Source organism: Pholis gunnellus (assembly GCF_910591455.1).
Source record: "Pholis gunnellus genome assembly, chromosome: 2".
Taxonomy (NCBI): domain Eukaryota; kingdom Metazoa; phylum Chordata; class Actinopteri; order Perciformes; family Pholidae; genus Pholis; species Pholis gunnellus.
Window position 1 is genome coordinate 8,918,886 of NC_136536.1, and position 20,332 is coordinate 8,939,217.

General features: G+C 43.2%; 1 protein-coding gene across 4 annotated transcripts in view; it reads right to left on the reverse strand.

Moving 5' to 3' along the window:
• plekhg5b (pleckstrin homology domain containing, family G (with RhoGef domain) member 5b) overlaps positions 1 to 20,332 on the reverse strand; it is a gene marked incomplete at its 3' end in the record, with an annotated part of 61,480 nt that overhangs the window by 12,166 nt on the left and 28,982 nt on the right. For 3 of the 4 annotated variants that reach the window (XM_079169957.1, XM_079169960.1, XM_079169958.1), the window contains 6 exons: positions 13,401 to 13,542; positions 12,938 to 13,037; positions 12,668 to 12,728; positions 12,273 to 12,364; positions 12,041 to 12,177; positions 9,031 to 9,197 (listed from right to left, as the gene is read on the reverse strand). In XM_079169957.1, coding sequence (XP_079026083.1) covers positions 9,031 to 9,197; positions 12,041 to 12,177; positions 12,273 to 12,364; positions 12,668 to 12,728; positions 12,938 to 13,037; positions 13,401 to 13,542 — 699 coding nt within the window. Of the gene's footprint in view, positions 1 to 9,030; positions 9,198 to 12,040; positions 12,178 to 12,272; positions 12,365 to 12,667; positions 12,729 to 12,937; positions 13,038 to 13,400; positions 13,543 to 14,502; positions 14,602 to 20,332 lie in introns of those variants that run through there. The other variant, XM_079169959.1, reaches the window with a different exon arrangement.

Sequence of the window (20,332 nt, forward strand, 5' to 3'; positions counted from 1 at the left end):
CGGGCAGGAAAGAGGAGGCAGGGTCGGGGCAAAAAAAAAAAAGGAAAAAGGAAAGGGGGGGTAGGCTGATCTAAATATTTGAAGGCGGAGTCAGGGTGACAGATTGTAGGGAGCTCCCTAGTCCAAACACACATCCTGGTGCTCTTTAGGTCATTCTCAATCAACTCACTACTTATGCAAGATTAGCTTTCCATCCAAGCCATTACCTGAATAACACCAAGCAAATGGCAGGGTAACTGTAAACAGATGGGGCGCTTCAGTCTTTACTCCTGTTTTAAGTTGGGCTACTATTCTTTGTGCTATCTCAAATCCCTGTTTTGCCCGGAGACCTGTGAACAATGCCATGCGTGCTGGCCAAAACAAGGAACAAGAAATGCCCCGATAATGACCGAACGGGAAATTCCCTTTGTTTACTTGCATGTCTCAGCGCATTTGATAAGCTGCTTATCCCCAGTAGATCCACAAGAGCACCAGCACCTCCTTTAAGATTAGAAGAAAAGTCTGGCAACTTTGAAGCTATTTAGTCAAATCAACAGAAAATTCATCTGCAATAATTTCTCTATTTGATATTTCATAGACTAAACAACAAATTGAAAAAAAATACAAATTAATAGATAAAAGAACATTATTGTTTTTGAAGCCCTAAAACTATACTAAATACTACTTGTATTTTCTGCAGGTAATAACACTAATACAATGTGCATCAGCCCAAGCAAATATACCCTCATAGTAAACACGAAGCCGCTCTACGCTTCGGGTCTGCCGAACTAATTATGTTTACAAGGTTTCCCTTGTGCCTCCTGTGTAAACGTGTCAGTCAGGACAGAGAGCAGCCAGATACGGAGCTCTGTTTGTGACAAAGCTCTGGGGACTGCGACTCGTGCATTGGGTCCCGTTGGGGCCTGTCACGCTAACGATATCAAGCCTTGTGTCCCCTCACAGCCTTATCTTATCGGAGTGGTTTGTGGCATTAACCTTGGACTGGAAAGGAGAAAAATCTTTAAATGGGAAGGGATTGTATTAAAAATAAGTGGTGACAAAGACAGAGCAAAGAGACCCCCCCCCCCCCCCCTCCTCCTCTCCTCTTTCTGCCCTATGCTACTGCCTTTATGTTGGTTAACTGATAACAACTCCCCTTGATCAGGTGGGTTGATTAACGATGAGAAAACAGTGTGACACTGACCTTCCTGAGGGCCTGGACACACACACACACACACACACATATATACACACACGGGTTCCTAACCAGGAAATAGAAACTAAAATAAACCCCCCGGTGGTCAACACGTGCTGCACGTTTCAAGGCCGTTTCAGTTCCAATAATGAAGACCTGAAGCAACAGTGACACATAAACAAGCCCTCAGCCTGAGGTGAGAAGAAATGAATGAGGTCCCAGTCACCGTCACACTTCAACTCATTTACAAACAGACACACTTCGCATTTAGCAGAAGAGATTCATAAAAACAAACGGGGGGGGGGGGGAAGGGATAATGGTCAAACTTTTTGTGGTTGACATCAAATTATGAAAAATAACTCTTTAAGCTTGTGAATCAAGCTTGAACATACAACTGATGGTTATTTTCATAATGGATTTTTGCTAAATCGATCATTGTCAGACAATAGTGGGAAAACGCCTGTCATCATTTCCCACAGCCCAAGATAACTACTTCAGATGCATCTAAAACGCAAATATGTTCACTTTGCTCTCATGTATGACGTAGAAAAGCCTCATATTTGACAAGCTAGAACCAACAAATGTTTGTTATTTTTGCTTTTAAAAAATATATATATAAAAAAAAATAAAATAAGAAAGATTATTAATCAAAATAATTGTTCGATCGCCTATTTTGTGCAGCTCTAAAACATGATTGCCACTGCCAACAGAAGCAGCAAGTAAATGCTACTTTATTGAAGCTTCTACATCATCTTAGCACTGCACGTAGACGTGTCAGCAGACGTCTCACCTGACAGTCGGTCGGTTTCCTGTCAGTAGGAAGTGACTGAGGAATCTCTGAGTCCACATCCAGCAGGTCCCAGCTGTGCCAGGATGACAAACGACCAAAACGAACCATTTTTCCAAAGAACAAAAGAAAAAAAATTCCCAAAAACCTCAGCTTTAAAAAAAAAAAGGTCTGAGTAAACAAAAGAAAAAGTAATTTCAAAAGTCAAGAAGAATCCATTTCTAGGAAATCAGAATTCAGACACAAGTTCAGAGCAGAGAGAAGCATTGCAGCTACTTCCATGCCTACCTGATACTGTGTACCGCAGGCCAACGGTCACACAAATAACAATCATAAAAGGTGTGTGTTCACCCTGAAGTAATCTCCACCTTTAGGCATCAGGGGAAGTCCTTTGTCTTTCCAGCACACACACACACACACACACACACACACACACACACACACACACCTCCTGAGCTTTCTGTAGCTCCTCCCACACCATATGGAGAATAAATAATGGTTTCCCAGCACCTCGTATAATTAGTTTAATTAGAGCGTGTGGTGAAAAACATGAGTAACCTTAACTGGACAGACTGGACAAGCTGGATTCAGAAACTAAGTAATGTAACATAACATTTCCAAAAGCATGAGGTTATTCCCCAAATTCAGTGAATAAGAAATAAATATAACATAATTTAGGGACGTGAATAATTTTTGCACTAACAATTATTCTGTTATTTGTTTGATTAATCGATTAAATGAATGTGAAAAACATCAGTTTCCCAGAGACCTAAATGAATGTCTTCATACGTCATGTTTTATCCGACCAACAATCCAAAACCTGAAGACATTCAGTTTGCAATTATATCAAATAACTGAGACATGCAGCAAATTCTCAGATTGGAGAAGCTGAAATCAGAGAATATTTTTGCCTTTTCTGCCTGAAAAACTACGATAAATTGATTCAAAAATAGTTGCAGCCTAATTTTGTGGTTATTTAATACTTCATTTATTAACCAAACTTTGCAGCTCTAGATATACGAAACATGTATATTGTATTATGGTATGCAAACATCTTATTATTTAGGTTCAAGGTTTAGTCTGTTAACAAACTAACGCTGACGTCTGGGATGAAAGTAAACTGCCTCCACACTTGAAACTAAGCAAACTCTTGAGTCTAACATTTATGTCAAAGCCCTTAACAACTCATTCACTGATTCTTCTCACTCTATTAACAAACTATACCGACTGTTGTACGGAACACCTCATGTTTCAGTTCAATGAAGCCCTGCGTGACCGCCGTTGATTCAGCCGTTGTCATTGAAAGTGGCTCTGTGTCCATCGACAATTGGCCCCATTGTGAGCCGTCAGAGAGGCCAGACAGTGAGAGAAGAGGAGGCTGCTGGATGCGATAGCCCGACTCCACACATTACCATCCACAGTTGTGTAATGCAGATGTGTGAAAACATTCTGCATGACCCGGAGAGGAAAAAAGAGGAAATAAATGACAATTGCTCCTGCCAAACGTCATCCCCCTTCCATACTTAAAAAAAAGCCCACGGAGAGCATTGTATGAGCTGAATTCAGCTACATGAATACAATATCATTCAAAGCAGACTTCAATCCCTGAGTCCTGTAGAAAACGCATGCGTCTCTCTGCTTTGTGTTCAGTAAACTAACAGTAAGAAGGCGAAACACTCCTTTCACTGTCTCACCAGCTGAAATGTTGGCTTTCTACGTCATCGCAGTGTCTTTAGCCCTGAAGGCTTTTCAGAGCTTTTGTCAGCGACTGTATTTTACAGAGTCCTCCTCGTCTATTATGAAACAACACCATCGACCTCTTCTGTCTATTACATAAGAAACTCCTCCACCCCCCGAGGCAAAGCCAGGAGTCTCTGCTTCTTTTACCAAACTACAGTGGGGTTGCAACTAATGCTCATCTTCATTCCCGATTCACCTGCAGATCATTGTTGCGGTTTATCAATTCATCGTTTATCAGGAAGTACTGACGAAAAATCCCACATTTTCAACAATCCAAAAGCCAGAAATATTCCGTATACCTTCACATAACGCAAAGAAAACACATAAGACATGTCAGAAGCTGGAAATAAAAAATGTTGATTGACTAATCGATTGTACATTTCATCTCTAACGACGCAATAAAAACACTAGTTAGTACAACACAGCATTTTCAGTGAGGACAAGATGTCGGCGTTTCAGTAACAAGTCGTGTTCTGATCAACCATGTTTGGGTCGCCTGGGCGAGGGCGTCTGATGCTGAAGGACCCCAAAAGAACCAATGACCGCAGGTTACATGGTGGATGAAGTGTCAAGGATTCTATAAATCACTTTAACATATTTTTACATAAAGAAACCACACTTAGACACATTTCAGTACCACACATGTATTGAGGTTTAGAATCGGGTATTTAAGGTTTTTCCTGCTGTGATGGGAGGAGTGCCTTAGGAGCGCCTGAGCACTGACACACATATGGAGGATCCATTACCTGACATTAACTCCTTGGGAAAGCCAAAACCATCCAACTGCAAACTGTAATGTGATCCTGGTCAATCTCTGGATCCACTAATCTTACTGTAAGTTAAAACACTTTACCCTGCTGCATGGGTTTTATGTGTTTAACCGGATTCAGAGCCACTTTAGTGTTGTTTTCAGCATTATATGGCAACTGATCGGTCATGTGTTATAAAAAAAAAAAAAAAAAGCTGATAGAGAGCGAGGATCAATGTACTGTATATGTGCTGACTGAACACCACAAGGTCCCAGACAGTTGACTTATCTTTATGACGACTGTAAAACTTGCAGTTTCACTTCTCAGGAAAAGAAGAGGCCTGAACCGTGTGCGTGTTCCCAAAAGCTGCCGTAATACTGGAGCAGTAATGCAGATAATTTGTAAGTCCCATGTGTAAAGAAAAGTCTTGTTTTTTGCTACAGCCTGACGTCAAAGTGCTTCCGTCTATGGTCCAAAAACATCCTGAGCTCTGACCTTGGGGATAAATGACTTCAACACAGTAAACAGGTCAAATGAGTCACAGCCTTTACGGCGTATTCAGCACAGTTTGCTTAAATTAACGGCGCAGCAAAACACGGTTACTGGGTGGATGTGCATCTCCTCCACTCAACAATGTACAATACAGGATGTTGAATGTTTCTTTGATGTTATAAATGTGTTTTTTTAATCACCCACTGGGCTGTGCAGGTTAAAAGTTCAACCTGTTTTAGATCAGTTGATACACTGCTGATATTGTAAGGGGCAGCTGCGGTGCTTTGTGGGAACTATCAGCAAGGATGGAATGTGTCCTCGACCAATCAGAGAGCATGGTCGAGGCGCCCCGTTGTAAAATAATCAATCTGGATCATCAAAGCTCTCTGCAGCCTATCACAACGCTGCCAGAGACTATAAAATGTAGCATGCACGCAATAATAAACTTGATTGAAATACCCCATTTAAACCAAAGAGTAACTCTGTCCAGAAAAGGACAGGACTTGGCTGCGTTTCCTCTGAAGCCTGGCACAAGCCGCTGCCATGCCAGGCCATGAATCCCGGTCACTAGGCAAATATCTGAACTCCTTTGAGCAAAAGGCCTCGATTCCATAAAAAGCAGGCACGCATGTTTTTTTTTTTTATGGCGAGGGCCAAAGCTGCTGCCATGGAAACTCAAAGAACCGTAGTCAGTGCCCACATGTCCAAGTAGAGCTTTTGTCCTCCAAAATAGCTTTCATAAAATATGGGCTGGCACCCAACACGGATCACAGGGTTTCTGCTGTTGAGTCTGTTAAAGACGAAAGTATCCAATAGACTTCAGTGAGCTCGGCTTCTACGGCAGGAGGCTCTTATGAGGGTCCAAGATTGAGATCATTTGTGAGTCATTCGTACCAAATAGTTTCACGAAGACAGAGAAACGGGAAATGTAGGGCTGCAAATCACATATCATTTTTCTGAATATTTTCTCGACTAACCAATCAAGTATTTGAGTCTATAAATATCAGGAAATAGTGACAAATGCGTTTAACAATTCCCAAGAGCCCAAGTTGACCGAACACCAGTCAAAACTCCAAATATATTTGCAAATATATATATATATATATTTCTTTTGTCATAAAAGACAAATAGACTGACATTTGAGAAGCAGGAGGCGGTGAAGTGTTGCTTAAAGATCCTGTCCAAACATGTTTTAAAGTGTCAACAGAAACGTCTTTGCTTTAACTTCTGTAGTAACCTGTGTGGCTGTCGATTGCACAAAGTAACGGCTATAGAGCAACAACACCACCTGCGTTTAGATTGGTTCCCTATAAGCCTCGCTTTCACTTTGTAATTCTGTCTGCCACCGGGTCGCGATCTCCTGGGAAAATGAAGGCTCATTTTTACAGCACAAAGGAAGAAGATGGAGCTTACGCCTATACTTATGAAGGTAATAAAATAACAACACAGAGGCTCCGTAGTCTGAACCAAGACAGCAAATCTCTTTATTGCCTCCCACGCTGTTAACGGCGGCACATAACAGCTACCAAGTTATCCGTTGCCACTTAAGGACATAAAAACACCCTCTGCTTTGAATAATAATTTGTGTCTGACGTGATTTTTCCACAAACTATTTCAAATTGCATCTTCTCCTCCTCCCTCATTGAAAGAATCTATAAAAAAAAATGCCCAAAATGTTAATTACAAAAAGCCTAACTACTGGATACAGCATGTCTCCTCCTTCACTAAAATGTTCATTCTCAGAGTGTGTGAACCTTTAAGTTTCCACATCACACATCTGGAAGCTGTTTTGGAACACGATTGCCTTTCAAACTAGTTTTGATGTCACAAAATCAAGCTCGTACGTCCTTTTTGTTAAACTCATAAAGAACGTTTGCGTAAAGACATTCTGAATGTGAAAAAAAAAGCCATCTAGCATCAAACTCTGATGTATACAGCATCCAAGTGAAAGCACAATAAGCAAGGACTTAAATGACTAATTAATACATTTTCTGCCCACTAATCGATGAATCAACTGACTGTTTTTACCTCTACAGAGATGTCCTTTGTCACTGCATTACGCTGCACTGCAGAGTGAAACCGTGCAGACAGCACCAACAGTCAGAAACTCAATATATTTTCGCCAGATATCCAACAGACCAATAGAGCACATCACCCCCCACAGGCCCCCCTGAGGACTGCACTCGTCGCTGACACCACTCTCTCCACATTCAGTCAATACAAACGACAAGTCATTACAGTGACATACTTTGGCAAAATTCCTTGTGTGTCATGCGTGTTTGTGTATGGCACAAACAAAACGACATACAACAATCCACCACAGCAACATACGGTCAGATACCGTATGACTAAATCTCTGCTTTCCTCAGCAACCCCCAGTGTTTATGTCTCCGCTTTGATGACTAATGTTGGTGACTAGCCGCCACAGATGGCTGGAAAATGCTTTAACCGAGCCTGTACCGGTTTCCCTGCCCAAAGCGATGATGACATCAAGTCTGTTTAGAGTGTGTGCATGTACACACAATTAAACTCACTTGTTAGTAGGTCTAGACTTACCCTAAGGGCTTTCGACAGCCAATGACTGGTTTTAAGCACGTAATAGAGCACAAGCTAAAAGCCTAAACCTGAGCCAACGCCAAACTCAGAGAATGAGAACACACACTTGCAGTTTAGTACAGCGTATCAGAAAGGCACACGGAGATCGCTACTAATGCTTAAGGTTCAGGAGTGTGGTTCCTGCTGTGTAGGGATACCGCAAAATATGATGTTTGTTTCACACTTAGTAACACAAGGTCCAGAATCACCGATATGTATTTGTTGTTAAAAGCAGCTAATGTGCTATAACAGAGAGAGAGAAATATGTCAACATGTATGAGGTGAATATATGATTAAGAACTTACATCTGAATACATTTCAATCACCAGAAAATCACTTGCCAAACATGATGCATTTGTATTTGCTAATACTTAATCACATGCATGTTATGGTCAAACAAAGTTTAAGTTTAAATTCTAAAGTAAATAGGATTGATAGATCTAGATCACATCCTGGGTTCATGTATGTTCCAAGTGCTGCAATATTTGCATCTCTACTGCTGTTGTGTGCATGCATGTAGTGGTCACCTTTTTACTTTACACAATCCACTTAATAAACCTTTGTTATTTGCATTAAAAAACGTTCTTGTGGTTAAGAGCAAACAGCAAAGGGCCCATGTCACAGAGCCCCAACATGCACCTGATGACGGTCTGCCCTGTTTCCATGCTGCATGTTAGCCAGCCTAGCGGATCAGGATCATGCAGGCCTCAGTCAGCCTCCGAGCGTCCCTCATCAGTAACAAAACAACCACTTCCTGTAGCTGCAGGAAGTGCTGAAGTGGCACATAGTGTTCCTGAGTTAACTCATCACCATATGAGACTCAAGGTAGGGCTAAGCAAACATTTTTGACCAAATACCTCAAATTTAATATTGTGACGCAGAGATGACCATTTGTGCTTTCACAAAATATTCACACAATGAGATTTTTGATAAATGATCATCAGTAATGTGGATGTACTGACTAAGCGGGTAAAGACAAATAATAGAACAGCTGGAACCGTCTGGCAAGTTAAAAAAACGACATCACAGGAAAACACAACCCGTATGCCATGTTGCGATATCCAAAATCAAAGACGATATCTAGTAGATCTACACTAGATATCGATATAATACCGATATATTGCCCAGCCCTAACTCAAGGCTTCAGTCAGCAGCAATAACGAGCAGGCATGCACATACACGAGGCTGGCAGAAGACTGAAGCGGAAATCCAAAAATACATTCCCAGGGTTCTGCTGGGCACATAAAGGTAATACAATACGATGAGGTCATGGTGGGATTACCATGAGATACTGGCCCAAAGCATCATGGGACTGAAGGAAGAGGATGTGAAGTTAGGGGAAATAGTAAAGGGTGTGGCAAAACAGTGCAAGTCACTGGGTGTGTGTGTGTGGTTTAAAGTGGTGATGTATTTTGGTTTGATGAGTCTGAGACACACTTAGGAGCGTCACATAAAACATATGCTGTTATCCTGTTCGGCCAGATGCAACTCACCAACAGATCCACGATTTCTTTGCGTCCCAGAGATCCATGCTCCGCCCTCTCGCTGCCTGGCGTGAGGATGTAGGGGCTCTGACCTCCAGACGGCTTCATGTTGGGCAGACTAAGCGACCGCAAGTCCTTCACACCCTGCTCCACCTTCAGCTCATCCCCTAGCCGTGCTGGATTTAAAATAATAAAAAAAAAAAACACAAGGAAGTTGAGCAGTCTAGGAAAGGGAAACATGTACAACTTGCTTAAATCATTATTTATTTATGACCTGTATGATTTATCACCATGCTCAAAGTGTTTTCTTTCTTTTTTTTTGAGTAATTTTCAACTGAGCACCACATCCAAGGTATTGATTTTGCTCTAATAAACAACGTAGAGCAGGACAAATGTTGACCTTCATTAAACCTGTAATATAATGGGGGGTTTTTGGACACTTGAGGGCAGCAGAAACAAGTTGTTGACACAAAATTGATATAGATATCGCAAACTTGTTATCAAACTGTTGACTATTTTTCCTCCCTGCAAATATAGAGCAGCGTTATTATTCATTCTGAGCTATGTTTCTGGCCACCTGACGACATTAAAGTCCAACATTAACTCTCTTTCAGCTCTGTTTTTGGTCTCTACCAACTCCTTAGGGAAATATATTCACACTGTGTTCATTAGATAGTCGCCAACTTTGTCTGTATGCTCTTAGAAGCTGGAGATGGATATATTTCGTAAGAGTCTTATCTTAGAAAACAATGCTTTGAGAGCACTACGAGTGAACAAAAACAATAAAGCTGTAGGCTGAAAAACGAAATAACTAATGATAATGAGCTGAAACGCCATCAATCGCATCCTGTAGCTGAGGGGAAGTGCAGAGTCAGGCGATAATCGGTTAATATAAAAACACTGATTATAGCCGCTTTAATGTTTGTTAAACCCAAGTGAACAAATAGAGATGTGATTCAAGGTGCAGAACAATCAAGATTCTCAGTCGTCAATTTAATCAAACCCTCTTTAACCCTCTAACCCAGAGCCGAGACAGCTGTGGACCTCTGTGTTTCAGGCTACATGTAACTCCAGATTGCGGTCAAGAGCTGCTCGTTGGGAGGGTGACAATTTCAAAAGAACAGCAATTAGTCACGGAATAGGAGCTCTTTTATGGAAGGCTTGAACGGTCCTTTGATCCAGTAACTGCAGCGAGTGTAACTGCAGTGATCGCAGAACAGAGGCACCACTCCCAGGTTTCCACAGAGGCATCATGGGAAAGAAAGCGGCCAGAGTCCTCATGCTGCTAAGATGTTAACGGTGTTAAGATTCATGGGAATCGTCATCACACATCTGGAAAAAGATTGAGTAGAGCAGTGACATTTTTTTCCCCCTTGTACTGCTGATAACTTCTAAGGATACAGTCCACTCCTTTTTCCTCCGAGTCAGAAACAAGGGTGTGAGAGGAAACCGGCGTCCGCCATCTGTCCTGCTCAGTCATTGTTAAAGGCCCACGGATAAGAATGGTGTGACGTCAAAATAACACCAAAGTACATGACTGAAAGGCTACCTACCGTCTATGAACAAAGTGAAACGGCAACACTTTCTGTTGCTGCTGTCGTAATGTATTTTATCAGTTTATGGGGAGATTGTTTGCCCACAGTTCTTTTACAAATGTTCAACAACTGAATGATAACTATGATAGAATTAGAAATAAGTTAGAAAACGGCAAACATGAATCATCTGCTACCAGCAGCATCGTCATTTTCAAGGTCTGTGGGCGTATTTTACCTCGAAGAAAATCTCTCACACAACACTTTACTTATATTTGAACTATTTTGCGTCACTGATGGATTCATGACTTAAAAAAAAATAGGTTGCCTTAAGATCAAACAAAGGGCAACAGGACAGAGACAATGGGGGATATTTAGTACCTCAAATGAACCTCAAGGATGCAACATTTTGCCTCTCCACAATTCAAGAGGACTAAAGATATAAATGAGCCCAACCAAAGTCCATCTGATTAGCATGAAGTGCAGCTAATTAAGATCTGGTGCTGGGCTGTTATTTGACACATGTTGCTCATGTCCTGAAAGCAAAATAAATGTTTTTCTATGTCTGACTGCTCACCGCTTTCATCTGGCTAGCCTCTCTCCCTCAGTGTGAGAGCAATAAAACAATGCCACAAATGTTACACCTGCTTTTCTCAGAAGTTAAGTTTCTTACACGGTCGTCAGTCTGCAGTGATGAATCAGTTTGTAAGAATTTCCTCTCACGGCTTGTGCCTCTCGACAAGAACACCGTCAAATACATAACGCGTGAGCACAAACACGCTATTTTCATCAATGCTGGGTTTCTTTCATTTTACCAGCGCACAATTTCAGCCCAGTCCTTCAGTCTGGGGTGAACAAACTACGACCTGCGGGCCAGCTGAGAAAGTGATCTTAGAAGTAGAATAGAATATGGCTTATTAGAATAGGGCATATTTCTAATAAAGTGCACAGCCTTTCTTTATACACTAGATGTGAATTAAATTTAGTGAAATTATCTCTGTTTTAACCTCTTGGCTCAGAAACCAATATTTTACCATTTCTGCCTGTTTGTTACATCTTAATATTAGACTTACAGTTTGACATCTTATATTTGCATTGTAATCTCTTAAGTGGGCCCTTATGCCATGTAGAGAAACCTAACTTTACTTATTTACAGATTTGCACACAACATCCTAATATTGTAAGTGGGCACTTAGGCCATGCACTGTATTGCATTTGAAAAGTATTTAATTCATTTAAATTACATTTTAACGGCACCTTTCATGGCACTCAAGGTCAACTTACATCACACAGGATCAGCAACAAAACACACAATAAGCAACAGAGCCTAGCTCAGCAATGAGTTAAAATCAGAAGCATCATATAAAAATATGCTGCAGCTAAAATGAGTACGTTTAAAAGATCAACAGAGGATAGGGGCGTTGTTGCAAGATGGGGTTGATACTACGCTGAAAGTCGTCGATGGGACATGTGGTGTGTGTTTTCACCTTTGACTTTGAGGTAGTGTCCTCCAAAACGGTAGGCCTCAAAGTTGAGGGACAGCGGCGTGTTGGACTGATCCAGGAACAAGTCGACCCGGGACAGCTCGATGCCATTCCTCTCAAACACTGGGCCTAGAACCTCTCTGGTAGCACAGGGAAAGAAGAGGCTGTTAGTTACGGTTCATATCAAACCCTTGCAATACATTCGATGTGGCCGCTCCTCTTCCCCCCCTCTTACCTCAGAGTTTTCTTTTTCATTGCAGGTACGATTTCTGTGTTTATGTCCACGTTGAGATCAAACTTAAGGCTGAAGCACTCCTTACTGGGGTCCTGCAGAGGGAACAGACACTGTTAGTTTACACAGGTGGGGCTGCAGCCCTGCTGGTCCGCCCCGGGCTCGTGCTGTACATGTGCTCTCAGGAGATCCACAGGGGGGCTCCTTCTCACTACACTGCCTGACTCAGGCACAGAGCAGCCTGGGAGATACCATGTTATCAGCCTTTCAGAGGGTAATGGTGGCTGCGACACCATTTATGAAAAGTGCTCCTACATGCTCCTACAAATAACTCTTGAGTAGTGGTTTCCTGGGGGGGGGGACTTCTTTGTGTTCCATGTGTCAGTGTGATTACTTACGTCAGTGTGTCGTCTCCGTGTCTTCTTTTTCACCAACTTCATCCCCCCTGTTTTACGCTCCCTGCAAAACAGTAACACACACATGATCGTACCCAACGCATGAGAAAATGCTTAAAGTGACTATCAAGACTTAAAAAGGAGACGTCCAACTGTCAGGAGACACACATTTAATGGCTGTTTTTATCCTCCAGTGAGCAAAGAAAAAACGAGTTCCACTGGTAAGCAGGAATACATGAACACTAGCACGGTGATAACGGAAAGGTTACCGACCCTCGGTCACTGCTCCCCTCATCCTCTTCCTCCAGGTCGGAGGGGGGGCTGGTGCGCGGGGGACAGGAACGCGTGGACACGTTTCGAGCCAGGATGGAGGCTAGAAGGTAAAAAAAAAAACAATAAAAACAGCAGTCATTTCTTCTGTTGGATCACAACTAAGGCAACCGTTAAAGCTTTATTAAAAGGGTTGGTTCAACCAAATTAAATAGTGGCAGGTTTTCTCTCCTGCCTCTAGTGGTACCTCGCCACGTAGATAGGTTTTCTTTCATTTGTCAAGGTTTTGATACATTTGTGTTTTCAGACATGCATTGATGATTACACCAATCATAAAAGTTAAAACTCCAGAGGAACACGTGGGAAAGGAAAATAAAGTTATTACATGTTTTGCGTTTGTCACTTTGACGAGGCAATGGGTATAACATCCCTGTGAGAGCAGGATTAACAAAGAAAGAAAGTCTACCTTGAGGTTGCAAGTCAAATCGGGGGTGCCGGTCAAAGTGCATGTTGTCGGAGTTCTCTGAATGGCTGCGCGAGTCACATGACTCACACAGGTGAAGGGGGCTTTTGTTATTCAGGTCTTGGCAGTCTGGGTGGTGGCAAACCTAAAAGCAGAAACAGAGGGGAAGAGAGGACAAGAGAAGGTCAGGTCACATAACTGCCAAGTACACAAGGTCCCTGCATGAAAATACAAAAACATTTTTTAAAAGACTGGCTCACAGTGAATGGTAAAACAGTCACACACATTAAGAATGAATATCTCCCTGCCTGACTATTGTTTCTGCAACAATTAAAAGAGCACAGAGGCTGCCATGGGCATTCCTGAGGTTTGGTCACTCCCAGCTTCTCACCATCTGTCCCCCTCTCTGTGGGAGGACAACTAATTGACTTAAAGTTAGTCTTCCACCTTTTGTGCTGATCTGGGAACAGCTTACCCTTAAAATAATCCTAAATTGTATCCCGAGTGGTGAAACACTAAAACTGACCACAGGTCGGTCACTGGGAGACTTCCAGGCCGCAGAGCTCCAAAAGCTCCGGAGCCGAGACGACGGGCAGCAGAAGGCTGCAGGATTTAAAGAGCTCTCCGTCTCGGCCCAGACAGATCCGACACCCACCCACCCCCGCCCGCCGCTGTTCTCCCTCACCTCGAGAGCACCAATGGGCTCTTCTGCATCTCATCGGTCCTCCCCGTGTCACCCATCGGCATCACCCACACTCGGCTGCTCAGGAAGCGAGGACGTATGGGGAGATACAATGGAGGTCCCGCTAATGTACTTCCTGCCATTGTTTTCGGAGGAGCAGTGTGTCTGTGCATGTGTGTGCACACACAACAGGGGTTTGAGCGCAAGCTAAGGGAGTCTAGCTTTCATGTCAACACAACAACTATTAATATGCAAGAGGTAGACGCCATGCGCTGACAAAACACTGTGATAAAAGCCCGTCTGGAGTAACTATTGCAGATTCGCTGCCACACACCCCTAGCTGTACATAACAGAATGTAAGTACAATCGAGCCACACAGACTTTAATACAAATTACCCTCTGTCCCCACTCCTGGTACTCTACCGTCATATTCTGCAGACTGGAGCAGGAGTCTCCCCCACTCCTGCAATTCGGCTCCATATCCATGCCAGAAGGCAACCAGGACCCAAATAAACATCCAAGTAGCCACCTCGTTGGCCTGCTAAATCACACTGCAGCGTGCCCCCAGTCAAGCCACGAGCTGCCTTATTAATCCACTCCTCTCAATGTCTAGCCAGGTATAATCTCAGATTTTAAAAGGAGCAGGTCGCAGGGCTGGAGGAGGACAGAAGGGGGGGGGAGGATAAGGTTATGGGAGGGTGAGGAGTCACAAGAAAGATATAAAGCCAAGGCAGGAAGGAAGGAAAAAAAGCTCCATCCAGAACGTTTTCAGAAGTACAAAGCCCCCCTAATCTTGCATCCTAATTGGTGCCTGTGCTCTGTCAAAGCCATCTGACGGTCCTTCAGAGATTAAATGGCTTCGCAATGAGCTCCGCAAGCCAGGGTCTTCTCCTCTTTTTTCCCCCTCTCTCCCTCAATTCTCTTCCTCTGCCACCAGCAGCACAGACTCCTCCCTTCCTGTCGTGCACCCAGGGTCACTAGTCTGTACCCAGGCAGAGCCCCCCAACCAGAACGAGGTTTAAAATAGAAAAGAGACTGAGAGGCAAGAGTCAGAGAGGCTCAGACAATGGTTGTTTGACTGTGGTGAACGCGAAAAGCTCTCATCCAGTAAGCACAGCTGCGTTCAAAGGATAATTCCTGTTCACTACAACTTAAGTATTAATTCTAATTGTTATGGCTCAATTCCAACAGTTACGACAATGTCGTACCTACTAAAGTAAGAGATCTGAACACACGGTGGCACCTCTACAGCATAGAGCGACACGGTAAGAAATACGAGCAGTCAGACCAAATAAAAATGAATGATAGAAATGATGACCAGATTTATGAAGTTGTGATCAACCAGTATTGCCCTCGAATTGCCCTTCTTAACAAAAGTAAGCATACAGCCGTGCTAGTGGCTGTTTAATCAAGAGCCCTCCTGTCCTGGGCCGTGCACATCCCATGCCTGTTTGTAATGTTTCTAGGAAGCATGCTTTCTATTGTTCGACTCAGTTATCAAGAACATGGCACGTGAAATTTGTCTTCTTAAGTTTCCTGAAGAAATACAGCCGTTTATGAGCTTTCTTCACCAGGATGGAGATGTGTGATGATGACTGTGTCAGGTTGTTTGTGATGCTGATTCAAAGGAACTTCAAACTGTTCCACTTGCTCCTCCTGAGCTCCATAGACAGCGGTGTGCGTATGGAGGTTACACTCAGTTACATTATGATGCGTTACGGCTTTGTTCAATAGAAATGAGTGTTGGGCAAAGGTAAATTACTACGTTGTCATGGTGTGTTCAAATTAATAATTCAGTTTTCACTGCAATATAGAATAGATATCAATAAAAATACAATGTTTAATTTCCCAGTCATCTTAATTGTGTTTTTACACAAATAAACACTATAGATGACTTGAGCAAAGTAAAAGGTTTAACATTTAGAACCTTTAATGCTTCCACCGAATTCAGAGCGGTTGAAATTAGTTTTGGGACGGTTGAGCCTGACCAGCAAAAACGATCTATATCGGGCAATAACGATCATCAACAATCGGTATCGGCCCCCCAAAAAAAACGTGATCAGAGCATTTCAAAATGTTTTTTCATTTGTGACTTAAAACCGTGATAAGATCCAAACCATGAGTTTTACTATAAAACTGGTGAGGGTCCGGACCGGCTTGGATGTTGTTTTTTGTTTCTCAAAGCACTCCATCAGAAAGTGTCACAGGGCGGTAGTCATTTAGAGTGGACACGGCAGGGACGATGGTGGCTGGTGGTGACGATTAGTTATGTTCTCAGTACACGACCAGGGATGTTACCAGGTCCAGCAGCTCTACTCATATTCACTCTCGTCTGTTGCCTGTAGACAGACTGTACTTTGGCATGCAGCGGCAATCCATCCAATATTTGTTGCGATATATTCAGTCTGGAACAAGTGGTGCGTTGTTCTTTTTGTAAAGGAAGTGAGGTCCTGTTCAGTCTTGTGCTCACTGTGTAGTGACTATGGTAAAAAAAAAGAGCATAATGTCGACGGGCGTAAAATCCAGGCAATTTCTCAATCGTTTGCAGTCGGTGACGTTCAACTACTTGCAGGTACAGAGGAGGGAAGTGTCTCCACCTCTGGCTGAGTCACTGACCTCGACTCAACGCTTAACGACCACGCTGTCAAAGAGACGGCTTCATGGCAGAGGCGAACAAGTCACAGAAATCTGTTACAACATCAGCGGCTCATGCCTCTCTGAAGTCAACGTCAGCGCTTGCACGCACATTTTCGTGCAGCAGAGTCAAATGTCCCATCGCACAGGGGTGGTATGTTCTCCAGTGAGGTGCGGAGACGGACGGCCGGGCCAGAGAAACACGAGCAAATCAGATGCCATATTTAGACAATAGCTCCGATAGGTAGGCCTTCCTCGCTATCGAGTTGGGTTGTTCACATTCCTGCTGCAACTAAAGCCGCTGAAAATATCTGATGCGTCTAGCCAAGACAAACGAGTGCATCACTGCTTTAAGAAAAGGCTCAAAGAAAACTTATAATCTTACATTCATGACAGATCCTTGAAGACATGAACCCCAAAAATAACTGTGTTTCAGCTCAGGATATGTGCAATCGGGATGTTTGCAATACTCAACATTCCTCACAATGAGAGGGATGATTGAATTAAAAGGTACGAGGATGACCTAACTTTCATTATGTGTCCGTTTCTGGATCTAGAATCAGCTTTCCCAACATATCCAAGCGGAGGAGGATGTGTGTGAGTAAAGCTGACTGTAAGAGAGTGTGACCGTGCGGGACAGCTGACAAGAGGCCATGCGTGCCTCCTACCGTGAGTGTATGTGAAAGAAATGTGTCATGTGAGTCGCGTGTGTGTACCCCCCCCTCACATGACTGCGCTCAGATCTGGCTGGATTAGAGGGGAGGTTCAGGGGGTGAGCATGAGTGACTGTAGATGAAACACTGCATGCACAAGCACACACACACACACACCTCCATCCCCCTCCTCAACAGCTGAGAACACACACACACACACACACACACACACACCAGCCACTCAGCAGTCCTTCGTTTTGGCTCAGCCCATCAAACGCCACGTGGCACCTGCTTATGCCCCCTTGTTTCCACACATCCTGCTAACACACCAACACCCCCCCCTACACACACACACACACACACACACAAAGACTCATACATGGACTTTCAAACGCAGGCATGCCCGCTCCAAGGCTGTGTCAGCCATGAAGCGCACACCAGTCGCTCAGCTGTACCAACGCTGTTCTTGTTTGGAAGAAGATGACTGGAGTCTTCCGAGGTGAATCAGGATTATTACCTTAACACTTAATCCATCCAACGCTGGCACGCAACACATGACGGCAACACACTTTAAAATACTTGACACTGATTTAACTTCGCACAGCTGATGCTAAAGACATTAAACTGGGATACAGTTATATTACCTTCAGATTCAAATGACTTAAACATGATTTATAATTATGGATGGAACACGTGGGGTTTTGCCTGGCAGTTCAATTTGGCTGCGACATCCTCACCACCGTCACATTTTTTGCCTCCCGAGAACAATTTTTAATACGTTTGGACGGCTTGCCAAATCCTCGCTGGGAGCAGGAAAATCGGTGGGTAATCAGTCTTGGTGTGCGGAATTATCTGACGCATTGGAATTATACGACTGGAGGAACATTCAAACCCAGATTGCAGATCTGACTCAATGTGATACAGGACTCTTTCATCACGGGGCTGCTTTGAAGAGCAGAGAGTGACTCTGCTCAGTAATGATCTCTCGATCTCCAAGAAACGGCACCGGTCGAACCTCCCCGTCTGTCTGCAGCCTCACAGCGTTCCCCCCCCCCCCCCCCCTCCAACCGCACTCACCCCCCCCCCCCCCCCTCCGGAACAGCTTGTGCTGCCAGAGCACACCTAGCACTTACGTAATAGCGTGCATCACCGTGTGTTCGAAGAGTAAAAAGAGGATATGCGAGCCGCAGGCTACAGTTTTATCTCACAGCCAAGTGTCGCGGTGTATATTCAGAGAGATAATAGGCTTTCCTTGTTTTGTCGTGTAAAGCTCGGGTTGGAGCTCAACAGCATTTTAGGTAAATATGAATCCCGAGGTTTGTTTTCAACCACTGCAAGTAGCTTAAACTTAAAAAAATAGATATGAATCGTTTGCTGGCCGAGAAGCTATAAACACTACAGGTTTTAGTAACAACCTGAAAACGAGATGAGAAGCACAAAATATGGAATACTGATTAAATGTATTGGTACACATTAAGAATAACTGCTGAATCCTATGTCATTTTACACCTTAACTTTTGTTCCAAATACTGGAGAGGATATGATTCTCCAGATATTGACATGATGCAGATTTCTTTCCGTGGGGAAGAGGAACCACTGCGTTTGTTTTGTTGAACTACAAAAAACAAACAGACTCATGGTCTGAGGTTTCTTTTCACTCACAAACTTTGGCCTAGTGTAGTCCCATTTGGGACGATCTTCCAATGTGTAGGAGTCAGCCCCGGATGGTTCCCTCAGTAAAGCTCACACAAAGTGAGAAGTAGGGCTGTGCCCAATACTCTGAAGCTTCAAAGTGTCATTCATAGCGTCAACATTCAAAATCTAAATTAACATTTAAATGCTGCACAGCTTCTTTTTTTCTATTCATTGTGATTTAACCCTGTTTTTTTTTTTTGCACAGTTGCAGATAAATTAGCATCATACCAACTGTAGAATTAGATTCCACTGTCAGGTGCGTAGGATTGTTCACGACTTGTGTGATTCAGACATTTACTAAAAAAAGATAGATGTAATCATTTCCAAAATTCTCAACATGTTTTTTATCTAAAAACAAACGCATCTTATAATTAACGGGCTGGTCTAGAAGCATAAATTACATTTATACAACCACAATAACAAAAATCTATCTTTTTCCAGCTTCAGAAAAAAACAATATTCTGTAGGCTTTTCATAATGCTGTCAGACATGTATTATACCAACATGAGCCCGTCACAACAAGCACTTTCAGAGAACGTTAATTTTAACATTGCAGCCCGTTTAGCCGTCTGCAAAGCAATCCCACAATACTGGACCAATTTAAAATAGGGTTCAGGTTCAAAGAAATACCAAAGTTACCCTTTAACAAATCTGGGTATCGATCCGATTGACGGTACGAGTGTGAGGAGGGGTGGGGCTGGGTTTGTCACAGTGGTGCCAACACCCAGAGAGCAAACTCTTCTCTGTCACTGTTCAAAACAGCCATTATCCACCGTGTACACCGTGTACGTGTACACACGCACACACTATAGAAAACATGAAATCAAAGCAAACCTGAATCAACAAAAAGCACAACAGCGTGATTAGTGCTTCATATTGGGGACAATGGAGAACACTTGTTTGGGTGAGTTGAGCTCAAACCGTATTGTTTGGGCCAACCTTCTGTCTGACACCGAGAGGTCTCCGTGCACTTCAGTCTTTGTTGAGACTGAGGGTGACATCCAGGTACACTGTGTTTAATTACACGGGCCAACTTTAATGCGTACAATCACTCCACTCCCACAGAAAAGACTGCTTTAAAAGGTCCTGTCCTGACACGAAAGTCATCACTGATTTGGCAACTGGTTGAAATGCTCCTAAGCAGTAAGTTATGTTAGCGTTACCGCCGCTCCTCATCAGTCATGAGGGGCTGGAGGAATCGGTCAGGGGTCGCTTCGAGTCAACATCCCGTCTTGTTTTTTTTTTTCTTTCAAAATCCACGCTGGTCTTTT